Source organism: Hypomesus transpacificus, chromosome 18 (assembly GCF_021917145.1).
Source record: "Hypomesus transpacificus isolate Combined female chromosome 18, fHypTra1, whole genome shotgun sequence".
Lineage (NCBI taxonomy): Eukaryota > Metazoa > Chordata > Actinopteri > Osmeriformes > Osmeridae > Hypomesus > Hypomesus transpacificus.
In genome coordinates, this window is record NC_061077.1 from 10,971,668 (window position 1) to 10,986,024 (window position 14,357).

The window sequence follows — 14,357 nt, forward strand, 5'->3', positions numbered from 1 at the left end:
TCATTTAGACTTGATGACTCAACAAAAGGGAATTCAAATTCAACATGGAAACCTTTCAGGAGCCACTGACAGAAGTAACAACATCCAGCTCCAGGCTTCGATTTATTGCTCAGGGTCACCCTCTTCCATCTTGTCATTGTTCTGGGAGAGTTTATCACCATAACATCCTGCAGGTCAGACTTATACCGACAATAGGGACATTTGTGTTGGCCCTGTAACTGCAGATACATGGGATGTTCTGTACCAACTCTCTCTGGTTCTCTGGATGGTCAGCATTTTGTGAAGATCTGTTTGCCCCTCTCTGGTCCCCCCACCCCCACCATATCCATCCTGCTTGTTTCCCTTTGTTTAAGTGTAGTCAATCTGCTCTTTTCCTAAAGCTACAGGAAGGAAACTGTCAGCAGAATTAGAGCTTCTGGAAAGGCAGATGCCCTTTCTCAGCAACACACACACACACGAAAAAACATTAAAACGGGACACGATAAAGAAAATCTTTGTAAAATATATTTGGTCCAAAAGCTGATTTTGCAAAAATACATGATGTGCAATCAACAAACGCACAATGTATCTACTCCATTTGTCCAGTGTATTCAGATCTTGTAGTAGTAACGTCACAGAACGCTAATAACATAAAGCAGCTGAAATATCACCTAGTGCTAGAAGTTCAATTAATTTAACAAGATATACCAACGCTACTACTGTGAAATCTCAGCAATATTCCCAGAAAACAGCCATATTCTAACTGGAAACCCAGTGAGTCTAGCTCTACAGATGTCTTCCTTTCTACTCCATCTGTTCTGTAGTGCATCTTTAAAATGTATGCTTAGTTTGACACTCAGCACAGAAGCTCCAGAAGGTTGGAATTGGAAGAGTTGATTGGAAGAGTTGGTCAACACGCTCTGGGCAGGTGCTGCCCTGGCCACAGGGAGCTGGAATGATGTTCCCAGTTAGAAGTCAGTGGGAGGGGAGCTGCATGGCACATCCACTACCACTTTCCCTTTCCATCTGAATATGTGCATGTATACAAAGTCTTCTGCTATGAAATGGCCCATATCCCGTTTTGATTCAGCTCTTAGTGGATTAAAGGAGGGTCTGTCGCCACAGAGCAGGATGCCCAAGTGAGCCAACTAACTTTACATACGAAAACTCCTGTCCAACCTCCAGAATGCTACTTGGAAGAAATTGATATTTACGAATTTTTCAGCATTTAAGTAGAAAAGGAAATTTTCATCTCTTAAAATGTTAACCTGGAAATCCTTCTTTTTTGTACACCGAGGAGTGTACTGTATGAATGACTGTAACACCTCCCAGAAGACGCAGTTAGCTCTATATTGTCAGGTACCCTTCTGTTCCCAAGTCAGAGTGCTTCTACACACGTACTTCATTTGACACAGTTTTCAATCTAGAAAATAAATATGCATCAGTAGTATATTACAACAATGGAAACAGTTGCACACATAATATGATATAAAGAACCATTTGTGATTGTTGGTCAATGTTGGTGATGTACAGCAGGTAAAGGTAACATGTCAGTCAAGGTGTATAAAAAGAAAAAAAAGAAGCTCCTTGATTGGAGGTTGGACCGATGGTGGACATGGTGTTTTAAGTGCTAAGTGCAAAAATGTTTGAGATGAAATCGCGAAATCTTTTGGCATACTGTTCTGGGTGGACAGTGGAGATTTCGGCACCAGCCTGGGAGACATCACCAAAAAGAAAGGAAAAGAGGTTATAGTCATGGAAACTACTCACACTACTCACTATTCATGTAATATTTGTATTTTATATTGTATTTTATACTGTAAATTGGCAACTTATATTTTATGGCAACTTATATTCTACTTTATTGTATATTTTATTTTAATTTGTATTCCACTTAGTATTGCTAGTTTATGTATCCTTAGTATATTAAGACCATATATCTAAATGTAAGATTCCTATATGTTTATTGTATGCACCTTCCTGCCAAAGCAAATTCCTTGTCTGTGCAAACTTTCATGGCGAATAAATCCCTTTCTGATTCTGATTCTGAAAAATACTTTCTAAAGATTTTCTGAATGAGCCTCAGCAGGGCTTTCCCCTCCTTCGTCCCCCCCCTCAGCGTGTGTGACTCCCCCTCTCCCCCCCCCTCAGCGTGTGCGACTCCCCCTCTCTCCCCCCCCCCTCAGCGTGTGCGACTCCCCCTCTCTCCCCCCCCCTCAGTGTGTGTGACTCACCCTCTCCCCCCCCCCTCAGCGTGTGCGACTCCCCCTCTCTCCCCCCCCCTCAGCGTGTGTGACTCACCCTCTCCCCCCCCCCTCAGCGTGTGCGACTCCCCCTCTCTCCCCCCCCCTCAGCGTGTGCGACTCCCCCTCTCTCCCCCCCCTCAGCGTGTGCGACTCCCCTTCTCCCCCCCCCCTCAGCGTGTGCGACTCCCCCTCTCCCCCCCCCCTCAGCGTGTGCGACTCCCCCTCTCCCCCCCCTCAGCGTGTGCGACTCCCCCTCTCTCCCCCCCCCTCAGCGTGTGTGACTCACCCTCTCCCCCCCCTCAGTGTGTGTCATTCCCCTTCTCCCCCCCCCTCAGTGTGTGTGACTCCCCCTCTCTCCCCCCCCTCAGCGTGTGACTCCCCCTCTCTCCCCCCTCTCTCCCCCCCCCTCAGCGTGTGACTCACCCTCTCCCCCCCCCTCTCTCCCCCCCCCTCAGCGTGTGACTCACCCTCTCCCCCCCCCTCAGTGTGTGACTCCCCCTCTCTCCCCCCCTCAGTGTGTGTGACTCCCCCTCTCTCCACCCCTCAGCGTGTGGGACTCCCCCTCTCTCCCCCCTCAGCGTGTGACTCCCCCTCTCTCCCCCCCTCAGTGTGTGTGACTCCCCCTCTCTCCCCCCCTCAGTGTGTGTGACTCCCCCTCTCTCCCCCACCTCAGCGTGTGTGACTCCCCCTCTCTCCCCCCCCTCAGTGTGTGTGATTCCCCCTCTCTCCCCCACCTCAGCGTGTGTGACTCCCCCTCTCTCCCCCCCCTCAGTGTGTGTGACTCCCCCTCTCTCCCCCACCTCAGTGTGTGTGACTCCCCCTCTCTCCCCCACCTCAGCGTGTGTGACTCCCCCTCTCTCCCCCACCTCAGCGTGTGTGACTCCCCCTCTCTCCCCCACCTCAGCGTGTGTGACTCCCCCTCTCTCCCCCCCTAAGCGTGTGTGACTCACCCCGTGTTTGACGGTCTTGGCTGCGTGAGCAGCTTTCTTCTTGGTGTCGTACTGTGTCAGAACATCGATCAACCCCATGAAGTACACCTCTCTCTGGGGGGAACCTGGGAGGAACAGGCAGGAAGGAATCACACACACACACATTAGCCACCCGCCCACAGCGCTCTCCTGGGAACGTTCTTGGTGTGGAAAGCAGCTGGCCACTTCAGAGAACAAGGACTCCTATCATACGCCCTTCTGACGTCATGGTGTCTAACAGCTGTACGGCAGGCGGACCCTACCAGCAGCACTCCTGACGGCGTACACGTCCACGTAGGGGTCAAACTCCCCCGGGCCCAGGGGCTTGCACGAGGACATGTAGCCAGCGATGCCCTCGGGGGAGGTGCCGTAGGAGCCCGCCATGGGGGCGGGCGTCAGGCCGTTCTCAGAGTCCTGGTCCTCGTCGTTGGGGGGCTCCTCGCCCTCCTCCTCCTCCCGCTCCGCACGGCCCACGTCATGGATGCCCAGCAGCAGGCTGTAGTCCATGATCTTCAGCTTGACCAGAAACTACAGGAGAGAGACGCGGAGCAACGTTTTCACCGGGGCTGTGCTGGGAACATGGTTTTCTGAAGATCAGTCAGGTCACCCATATATGAACCCTTCAACTTTAGATGGGAAAATACAGTATGTTGTTCCAGAGTATTCTGTTTGAACTTCTGACTCGTCAACTGCATCTACATACAAGGAACTGGCTTATGAACCTCTCTGGTAGGCCTCTACTACTAACTGACTCCATGCTGCTACTCCGACAAAGCAAAAACTTCTAGAACAGTGGTTCTCAAACCTGTCCTCAAGTACCACCTGTCCTGCATGTTTTAGACGTTTCCCTGCTCCAACACACCTGATTCAAATAAATGCGTAGTTATCTAGCTCTGTAGAAGCCTGGTAACGACCATTCATTTGAATCAGGTGTGTTCTAGAATGTTCCTGCTGCCCCCCTGTGGGCTTTTTGTGCCATGTCAGTGGGAAGCTGCAGAGCAGAAGTGAAGAGGGCACCTCCACATCTCTGTTGAGCTTCTCCATGATCTTCTCCTTTTGCTCCTCGGTCACGTACACCTTCTGCATGTTGTTCCTGAAGTCCATGTCCTTGTATGTGGGAAGTTCTTTCACCTGAAAGAAGTGCACGTTTACAGGAAGGAGATTGAAGGGACCGAGATGTCCATCCTGTATGTGACAGGAAACAGAGCCTTTTTCACGTGCTTCTTCATCTTACCCTCTCTTTGTCACTTGCTTCCCGAGACACCAGGGAACCCTGCAAGAACACAGAAAGTGCGACAGAGTTCATTCTATCCAAACGCATCGACAGCTTGCGAAATCGAAAACACATTTCCCTTGAATCCTTGGGTGTCTACCTGCCGCCCTGTGACAGCGTATAAGAGGAGTCATGTGACAACCTGGGAGAGGCTGGCCCTCAAGTGGAGCAGGAGTCTCACCTTGAGATCGTACTTCCTGTGCACCACCAGTCTGTGGCTAAACATGTTCCTCATGACGATGAGGTAGGTCTCCTCGCTCTCCACGCTCACCCGGTACATGCCCAAGAACTGTGGCAGCAGCGTGCTGCCATGGCACTTCACAATGTGCTGGAGAGACCAGGACAGAAAGCACCACATTAACACCATACACTATACACAGGCTCATATACCAGGTTGTATAACGGGTTTGGCTTGGAGGAAGTTAGGCTGTGCTTTACATATAACCCTGCTATTTTTAGTACTTTACAGTGTTCCTTATTAGTGCAAGAGTACACATTAGAAAGGAATACAATTCTAGGGTCGATTTTATCACGCAAAAAGAGAAAGCCACGTGCCAGGTAGTATCATCTTTTCTCCACAGTCTCCCATACATGTACAGTAACAGCTGGATATCAAGGTTATGCATTTGGACACAGACTCAAGCCTGCTATTAAAAGGGACACACTTGTGACTGTCCTCATTCACAGAGTCCCCTGGCTGGAACACAGCAGAATCCTCACTGAAGACAGGCACATCTATTTATATTCTGCTATTCTCCATCTATCCTCTGCATGCAGCCAAAATGAGCAGTGGCACTCTAGATGCAGGATAAATTAAGCCCTCAGGACGCGCACACACACGCACACACACACGCACACACAGTGAACAGATCTGCAGTGCTGCGGACCCAAGAGCTCCCACAGCTCTGATACCAATCTGCTCAATCAGCGCCTAACAGTGAAACTCTCCCACATTGCTCCCATTCACCCAGCTCCAACAGAGCTCTCCATGACCACCGGGACTCATTCCCACTCTGCCTTGAAGGCTGGCCCGGTATTCACGTGACTGATGCATGACAACACAATAAAAAAATTGCATGTCTAACTCACTCTTTTTGTCAGTGAAATGGATAAGGATGCCTTATAAAACAGATGGAACACAAACAAACATGGCGTGTCTTCTAATCCTTGTCTTCAGCTCCTTATCAAAGGAGAATTTAGAATTCTCTCCAATAAAAGTACCTTTCAAGGGAAATGCTATGAAAGGAGAAATTGAAGGTAAACACATCCATCTCAAGAGAAGACCAAACCATATTAAAAAAAAAAGATAACTAAATATATTGAATTTCATCAGAAAACCTTAGCACCACTAAGCCTAAGGCCGTAACACAGGGCCTCTGGGGTTGAATCTGGCTCAGGCCATTTCCTGCATGTCGCTCACGCTCTCTGGAAGAACAGATGAAATGCTTGTTATTGATCTGTCTGTCTATGGTAGACCCACCTGGTGGTACTCAGACAGGATGTTGTGCATGTCAGCCACGTCCTCACTGGAGATCTGCTTCACCACCAGCGTCCTGTCATAGGAGCTGAGCAGGAGCCCCTCCCCCTGGACAACCCCACTCCTCACTGGGGGGCTGCGTGTCAGCGACACCTGGATTAGGAACACACACGCGCACATACACACACACGCGCACACACACGCGCACATACACACACACGCACACACACACACACGAGTCAACTTGTGCTGTCAAACTGGGTATGAGCACATTGTGTCCATAAATCAATTTAGTTAAGTTCATGTATTAGAGCACACTATCCCGATCCTTACCACCCCCAACCCCCTACCTGGTAGTCTAGGTCCTCAATCCCAAATCGCTCCCTCAGATTCCGGAATACCTGGGGGCAGTATTCCTTGAACTTGAAATGTCCTGGTAGAGTCTCTCTACAAGAGGAAACCACACCTCAGTCACACTTTCTACAGTCCTATACTGCGTCTCTCTCTGCTTTGCACTGAGCACAGTGCCTTTACAAGCTCCTGCTGGTTAACACAGACCAAAGGAGTTGTGTCCCTTTAACAAAGCAATACAAGAAGCCAACATGTAAGAGCTGCTAAATATGGTGCCAATAAAATCGATACAGTCTCCTTAAGTGTTATTGATAGAATGCTAATAATGTTACTCTATTCAAGCATAAACGTAGTCGCGTACTTGTTGAAGAGGTGGTTGTTGACTTTGATTTTGGTGTTGGCTTTGAAGTCATCAGGGAGTAGCATCACTGGTACAGGGACCTGGTTTAGGTCATTTATCTAAATAGATAAAGCATTCCACAGCATCAAGCATCAATTACCTTACCACAAACATGCATGTAAAGTTAACATGGTTGATAAGCAATGGCACAACACACTAGACCAATAAAGGCTTCAGTAAATATGCTGTAACACGTCACTGCAGTGGCAATTTAAAATATACTTTTTTTAATGTCAAATTTAAGAGCTTGCTAGTGGACTCCTGGCTATGCGTATAGTACATTAATCGTTTATTTAAATCTAAAAACAGTTACTGCAACATTCTGAACATCAGTTTACAATAATGGTATGGTAGCAAGCCTAGATAGCTAGCAGGCACTAGAAGCACAGTACACTGGACAGCCAGGATATCACACTTAGGGCTAGTTTGGCTAGCCAAGCAATGACTCCTTAATCGTAGAATCATCATCATATAATCATAGAATATTATGCATTATGGTACAGTATTAGTATTGTATTGCATTGAAAATATACGTGCTTCCGTAAATATAATTGGGTTAGGGAGTCGTGATACTTAGCCTAGCTAGCTAGCCAGCTAACGTTACAAGTAGACTAGCTTAGCTAGTGTGTACACTTACTGAATGATTGACGCCCCACATAAACACGCTCAAGACAGGGTCGCTGGCTCGAAAAACCTTAACCTTCTGCTGCACAAAATGTTTCTTCTTTGTTTTAGTCTTGGCTGCCAGTATTGGACTGGAAACAGCTGCCGAGTTAGACGCCATAACAGCACCTTGCGTGCGTTGGAACTTGTCAGACTTTTTCCTGTATTGATCTTTCGCACTTCCCCGTGTGTCACACAAAAAAACGCTAGTCAAATGTCACACCACCGACACAATATTTAGCCCCAAATCTCTTCAGAATCCTTTAGTGTTTGTTGCAAAGCAAACATCGGATTCCAATGTATAGTAGTTGTCACTTATTCCAATCCATGGACCACGGGAAAGTCAACCTCAGTTTTAGTGGACTGTCCACCCCAAAGACGATCCTCGTCACCTTTCTTGCCCACCTGTGTCACCATGTGTTGAAGTGATTGACAGGTTGCAGCAGCCAAGCAGATTGTCTATTACAGTCACGTGATCTGACATAGGCGGATACAGTGCGGGATCCACTAAACTCACTCGCTAGGATGCTACAGTGTGACCGACACTGACTGTAGCCTACCATAGTTCTGTCTCCCGAGACTATCCTTACTCGCTTCCAAAATCATGCAAATGCTCCATCATAAAGCTTCTCTTCATCACTAAGAATATTTTCCAACCATGAGCTGTTGTCAAGTTTAAGTTTGGTCTAAATCCAGACTTTCTTACCTTATAGGATGTACTGCTTCGTTCAGTTCTGTCTGAAACTATTTATGTGACTAGCATTCCTTCATATGATGCATCTTAACCAAGTCAATATTCGTACTAGTACTATGTGCATGTGGTGTGCTTTCTTGTTTATGTTGGGGACATGTTTGAGCATCTGGTCCAACTATATCTGTTGTGCACTGACAATGTTAATCTGTTCTCAAATCTTTTCTCTTGTACACTACTGATGTACTTTAAGAACATTCCAGTCTCTGCAGTTTGCTCACTTTAAGCTGTGACCCTGTCAACTCCTCAGTCTCATTTGTATTCTTATTTTTATATATATTTTATTGTATAATTAAATGGTTTTATTCTTAGATTGTTTAGTTCTTAGAAATAGCTCAACTTTTGTACGTTTACTTACTTTAAGATTTGTAAATGTTTAGTGTTTTGAACCTCCCTGCCAGAGTCAATTCTTTGTTTAACATACATGGCGAATAAACCAAATTCTGAGTCTGAATTCTGATTCTAAATGTGTTCTATCCTCCATTATATCATTCATTATATACAGGACATGTGTTACTTACTTATGACCAGTGTTGGGGGTAATGCGTTACAAACTCACTTGAAGTAATGCGTTACTGTAATCAGATTACATGTGTCTGTAACGCAGTAATGTAACGCATTACTGTTAATAACTTCAGTAAAAAAAGTAACCAGTAATGTGTAATCTATTTCTTTTTTTGAGTAACTACCCCAATACTGCTTATGACATATGTTGTACCATAGCTGTTTCATATCCTCTGTTTTACCACAGCATACAGACTGTTCTTGAATGCAGAGGGTGGTGAGCTACAGGCAATGCTGTATATCATGTCCCCAAGCTCACGATCCATGTACAGAATCTCTAAGAATAGCAAATGTAACCACCCTAGTTAAAGGAGGACATGTGGTGTGATTCTAGAACCCTACTTTTGTCCCTTTTCTGCGAGACCTGCATTTACAATTCTCAGAACGCATGGATAAATTGGATATTCAATGCTGTTACCTTGGAAACAGGCATGTGTCCCTCTTTGTGTAAATGCTGGAGCAAATGGGTCCTTAGTTTGTATGCCCTATGGAGATGCAGAATGCCATGCCTAATGCTTAACCATTCATCCCTCAATGGTGGTAACTTTGATGGTGAGAGAATTTCAGCTTGCGATGAATGGGTTTTGTTAATATAATGACTATCAAACAACATCCTTTGTCTAGTTGGCAAAAAATAGACATGTAACAGGGACCAGTATTACCTTTTTTTCCATTTGCGAAACAGCTGTTCGATGCCTCAGATTCCAGTGTGACTAAGCAAAAATGTGAAGGAACAATGACCTTGATACCAATGTGACTGAACTGTGTGGTTTCCTTCGTTGGTCATTCTGTGATGATGCACGACAGGCTTGGAAGTGATCATGTTTTGCAAACTGACTGATGTTCATTAGTAACAGATGGAATCAAACACATTATTTATTTCAGTGCTTTCACATGACCATTCTACCATCTTGAGAAGAAGCAATGAAAAGACGGTCCGATTCTTTGTTATATTAATATATGTATTTATTTATTTCCTTTTTATCATATGTTAGTTTAGACTTTGTAAATCTTACAGGTCCCATGTGCATGGACCTACCATCACAGCACACATATTGGCACAACAAGATTGATGAGATATCACATATTTTCATCACACAAATGCAAGATTCTTGGGAAAGACAATTAAGTGGGCCTAATAACAAATTTGAACTTAAAAAAGACTGAAATGGGGATTGAAATAGGATGTGCCAAAATAACATATAACTGTCATGGAGACATAGTGAATATAGATGACCAAAGTATAAATAAGAAGAGGAAAATACAAAATAAAACCCTGACATGTACAGCAGTTGAGTAGCTTGAATGGGTGTAGTGAGTTTAGCCAAGGGGATGCCTGCAAAGCACAATGCTCTCCCTAACATGAAATAAAATAACCTCTGTCTTTAAATAAGAAACTGCTGACAATATAAAAATACATGGCATTGTACTGTAGTTCATTAAATAAACCAACAATTTATATATAAAATATTATATTGACGTGTATAAAAATATGCCTGACAACTTTTGGAAAGGGCAACCGCCATAAGCATTTTAGTTTGCCTCTTTAGAACGCACACAGTCAACCACAAAAATCCAACATATGTACAAACAATCAACTAATAAGCAGTCGGAACACCATTTTGACAAATGAATGGAAAGATGCAAGATCCAAGATGATGTTTTATGACTGCATTCCGACTTGGTTATAGAATAGATGTCAAATTCAAGCAGTACTGCATGGAAATACATACTCCAAAATAAGTTAATAGAAAAGAAATATTCTATCAATGAAGTGTAGTAATGTCAGTGTATCTTTGGAGAGAGGGAAAGAGGACGGTGAAGGAGACACGTCTGGAACACTGTGTCACACCATCAGCATTAACAGTATTTCAGCCCACTGAGATAGTAACAAACACAGGCAGTGTTAGCTATCCTAAAAGAGAACATCTACAACGAAGCCAGGACAAGAGCCAGGGAATAGATTACTCAGAACTGCAGTTGGATCTGTTAAGTTGAGGCAGTTATGGAGCAGTACTATAGTGAGATTCAGCAAGTCACTGAATTGAGAATGCAGGTGTCTCATGCTGCTGCAAAGACTGATTGACGTTCAGCTTGATGTTACTACTGAGGTGTAGTGTATGTGTGTCATTTAGATCGTGTAGAGTGCATTAACCTAATTCGGGCTAATTTCCATTAGAAGTGGTTTTTCCCTGCTGTCTCGTGTCCAGGCAGTGTCTAGCTCAAGCTAAAGCCACCCCCTCTCCCCATACTCCTCCTCCATCTCCTCCTCCTCCTCCTCCATCTCTTTCTCTTCCTCTGGGCTCAGAGCACTGGGACAGAGTCATCCCTCACTCTCCATCGCATGGTAGAGCACCGTCTTCACTGGCACGTGAGGGCACGGCAGCGCCCAACTCATCCACACACCAACAGTGGCCGCGCTGCATGCCCTTGGAGGAGCGACACTGTGGAGAAACCGAGAGGGAGAGAGAGAGAGCGTGAGAGAGAGAGAGAGAATGATCAGTCATCACAGCATAGCAGAGCTGACTGACTCTGCCCACAGCTCAGAGACTCAGAAAGAAGTGGCCTTTATTCTTCCAGCCTTGAATTTGGTACTGGGTCCTGGCTGCTTTAGACACAGAGTCACACACATCCATTAGCACGCACAAACCCAGGGGCATATCTTCATGTTAGAAACCTTCAGTATACCAACTGTACCTGCTTTTTTCTATAGAAGCCACGGGTGTCACAGTTGGGTATGTAGATGTCCCGGTCAGACTGGAAGATTGTCAGCTCCAGTCCCCGCAGAACACTATTCAGTAGCTTACGGCATGGTGCCTGAAAAGAACAGAGCAGAGATGCATTCATATACAAAATACCGCACAAACTCAACTAACTGGTCCTGTGGTTAGCTATTCCGTGAGGTGTGGATGGTATTAGAACCCTATGACATGTGGATTCTGTACACAGGATTGAGGTCACTGATATAGCCTCAGCCCAAAAGGAGAAAACATGATCAAGATGTCACATAATATCATGTCATTATATAATAATATTGTTACACAAGACTGTGCTTTTCAGGTCAGTGAGTGGTCTGACTGTGACTATTTCCTGGATTGTTCAGCAATCAAATGTGATATAAAGAACAATTGAGAAAAATCCCTCGCTAGGCTCAAGTCGTTTCATTGCGATCAGCCTCATAAAGTGAGAAATCTGAGGCCGCCGCCATCATCGCCTCGAAACTTTCCTGATTCACATCATGCTCAATTAGTTCTGCCGCATAGCAGCGTACACATCATGCACCATAATGCATGGCTATGGAGCGGTATAGACGTGATGCTGCATCACCCAGATAGGAAACCAGCTCCAGTACATTCATGACTGTAGAGAGCTAACTCCTTCCACCAGACTGTCTGTGTGAATATGAAGACCTTATGTAAGCAGCCTAATATATCTCCTCAGAAAAAGCACCTTCTAGGCACAAGAAGAAATGAGATCAACTGAATGCATCAAGTGGCTCAATCATGCTATGTTTCGTACATGGAAAAACTTACTTTTTCTATTTCACCACTGTTTGAGGGATGTGGACCTAAGAGAAAACAGCACATTATCAAAAAAACTGAATGAAGCTGAAGCCATCTGTGAAACCGTCTGATGAATCTAGTGATTGAATGTGATATGACATGCAGAAATACATGAAGCAGGCACGCACTAGATACAGACATTCTATGAGAGACTTAATTTCCATTTGTACATTTCCTGTTTCTATCCTGCAAAAGGATCGCAGTGGCTTCGTTTGAACAGTAGATGGAGACCCTTGCAATAAAAAGCAACATAATCAGAATGGCTGAAACCCAACTCACACTCATTCTGATTTCTGTCAAGAAAATTCACACATATAATTCACGCCCTCGCTTTGAAATTGTACAAATCCCATACACATCTCACGCATGCATTCACGGACACACATCCTCTCACACACCGCTGCTTAGCCAAAGACAGCCTCGCAGGGTATTACATTGAAGAGTGTCGTAGAACAATTCCCTATCATAACGTTATTGCCAGTGTTATTACAGTGCTATTCCAAGAGCTTGACACTCATAAGTCATCACACTCTACAGCGGTCCCTCAAATGACCAATTTGTCACAAGACACCACAGGCACTGCAGCACAGTGAGCACTGGCTCTTGCAAATCCATCTGTGGTGCATGTAATGCACCCAACATTAAATGGCATATACTTTCAGTAATAGCTTTTCCCCTCCTCTCCCTGGTTCACTCACTCCAGCAGCCCAACATTCGATTTTCACAGCGGGGGGAGAAAGCGTGTACGTGCTAGCTCCGTTGCTCGCCATGGTTAGGGCAGTAGTATCGGCTGACACTCAGGGACTGATTGCGTGCTAGATTGCCGGTAGAGTGCGTCCTCTTACCTGTGGGGTGGGGCCTCTCGGTGGGACTGGTCCTGCTGTGCTTGGCGCAGGAGCCCCTGCCCTGCAGCAGAGCCTGGAGGGGGCTGTGTTCCCGAGGCGGGGGGACACAGCGCAGCCCCTTGGCACAGCTCAGGGTATACACGCCACAGGGCTCACCCTGGGCCAACACGGATGTGCTGCCTGCACCAATATGGTCCCGAGGGGCCCGACCTGCCCCCACAGGGTCTTTGCAGGAGGGACAGACCTTGTATGGGCCCAAGCGGTTAGCCAGAGTCCAGGATCCACAGTGAGCAATCAGCAACAAGACAATGGCCGTTAAGTTGGAAAGGAGAGGCATTTTCTGTCCAGGTCTGAGGTTCTCCACACTCTCAGTCAAATGTGGCTGATGCTATTTCTGGATGTATCTCTCTCCCCCCTCTCTCTTTCTCTCCCTCTCTTACTCTCTCTATTTCTCTCTCTCTCTTTCTCCTCTCTCTTCTTTACGTCTCTTCAGATTTCCTTGGTGCTTAGCCGGTTCAGTCGAGAGGCAGCCAGGAGTCCCCTGCAGTACCAGAGGAGACAAATGGAGATCGAGAGAGACACAGCAAAGCAGCAGCTTTTAAAGATCTGAAAGGCGGTGATAGAGAGGGGAGAGAGAGAGAGCACAGTTATGACACCTTCAGGGGCTGGGACTCAGAGAGAGAGAGAGAGACAGAGAGAGAGAGAAAGAAAAAGAGAGAGGGAGACAGAGAAGGAAAGGGAGAGAGAAGGAGAGAGAGAGAAAGAGGGAGAGAAACAGAGAGGAAAGGAGGGAGGGAATGGGGGATTATGTTCCTTTTGGAAATTATCAAAATCTCCCCACCCTTTTATCACATCAACAAACCCTATGTATGTATCTATAGATAATAGTGCTAAACATTAAATGTAAGACAAGCTAGACTTCTAGCAAGAATGTCAGATTCAGATTCAAATTCAGTCATATTGTATTTGCCATGGTAACAAATAATCAGAGATATAGTGCTTTGCCTTTAACCACACTGCCTACAATGCCAAGCTTTATAACAATTGCATAATTCACCCTGAGAAGAGAGGACTAATCAACCATTGTATCTGCTTTGATTCTATGTTAAGCATTAAGTGGTGAATTTTAGATTTTTTTTTTACTCTGGCAATATGTCCCATTCACAGTTTAAGTCTAGTTCTGCATTCAAAAGCATAAAGTGAATTTCAAGTGCCAACTATCAGTAGCTCTTAGTTCTGGTCCAAAAACCACTTAACATTTTTCTGGGACACATTCC

The 14,357-nt window shown here is 45.5% G+C and overlaps 2 protein-coding genes across 2 annotated transcripts; both read right to left on the reverse strand.

Moving 5' to 3' along the window:
• Positions 1–486: 486 nt before the first annotated feature.
• On the reverse strand, positions 487–7,778 carry pip4k2ca (phosphatidylinositol-5-phosphate 4-kinase, type II, gamma a). The gene is made up of 10 exons (XM_047040758.1): positions 7,332–7,778; positions 6,656–6,753; positions 6,294–6,390; positions 5,947–6,096; positions 4,648–4,794; positions 4,428–4,466; positions 4,211–4,324; positions 3,457–3,721; positions 3,176–3,279; positions 487–1,692 (listed from the first exon to the last, which is right to left on the reverse strand). The coding sequence occupies exons 1-10, from the start codon at positions 7,476–7,478 to the stop codon at positions 1,603–1,605; spliced, it is 1,251 nt and encodes a 416-aa protein (XP_046896714.1). The 5' UTR covers positions 7,479–7,778; the 3' UTR covers positions 487–1,602.
• Positions 7,779–9,613: 1,835 nt separating this feature from the next.
• Positions 9,614–13,797, reverse strand: igfbp6b (insulin-like growth factor binding protein 6b). The gene is made up of 4 exons (XM_047040826.1): positions 13,081–13,797; positions 12,206–12,240; positions 11,370–11,489; positions 9,614–11,116 (listed from the first exon to the last, which is right to left on the reverse strand). The coding sequence occupies exons 1-4, from the start codon at positions 13,415–13,417 to the stop codon at positions 11,003–11,005; spliced, it is 606 nt and encodes a 201-aa protein (XP_046896782.1). The 5' UTR covers positions 13,418–13,797; the 3' UTR covers positions 9,614–11,002.
• Positions 13,798–14,357: the final 560 nt, after the last annotated feature.

Excerpts from the sequence above, each read along its gene's own strand:
- pip4k2ca (XM_047040758.1), bottom strand. The coding sequence starts at position 7,478 with ATGGCGTCTAACTCGGCAGCTGTTTCCAGTCCAATACTGGCAGCCAAG. Across the intron at positions 4,795-5,946 it reads TCCTGTCTGAGTACCACCAG|CACATTGTGAAGTGCCATGG; the intron begins GTGGGTCTACCA and ends TGGTCTCTCCAG. Across the intron at positions 3,280-3,456 it reads CGCCGTCAGGAGTGCTGCTG|GTTCCCCCCAGAGAGAGGTG; the intron begins GTAGGGTCCGCC and ends TGTTCCTCCCAG.
- igfbp6b (XM_047040826.1), bottom strand. The coding sequence starts at position 13,417 with ATGCCTCTCCTTTCCAACTTAACGGCCATTGTCTTGTTGCTGATTGCT. Across the intron at positions 12,241-13,080 it reads CGAGAGGCCCCACCCCACAG|GTCCACATCCCTCAAACAGT; the intron begins GTAAGAGGACGC and ends GTTTTCTCTTAG. Across the intron at positions 11,117-11,369 it reads GCTTCTATAGAAAAAAGCAG|TGTCGCTCCTCCAAGGGCAT; the intron begins GTACAGTTGGTA and ends GTTTCTCCACAG.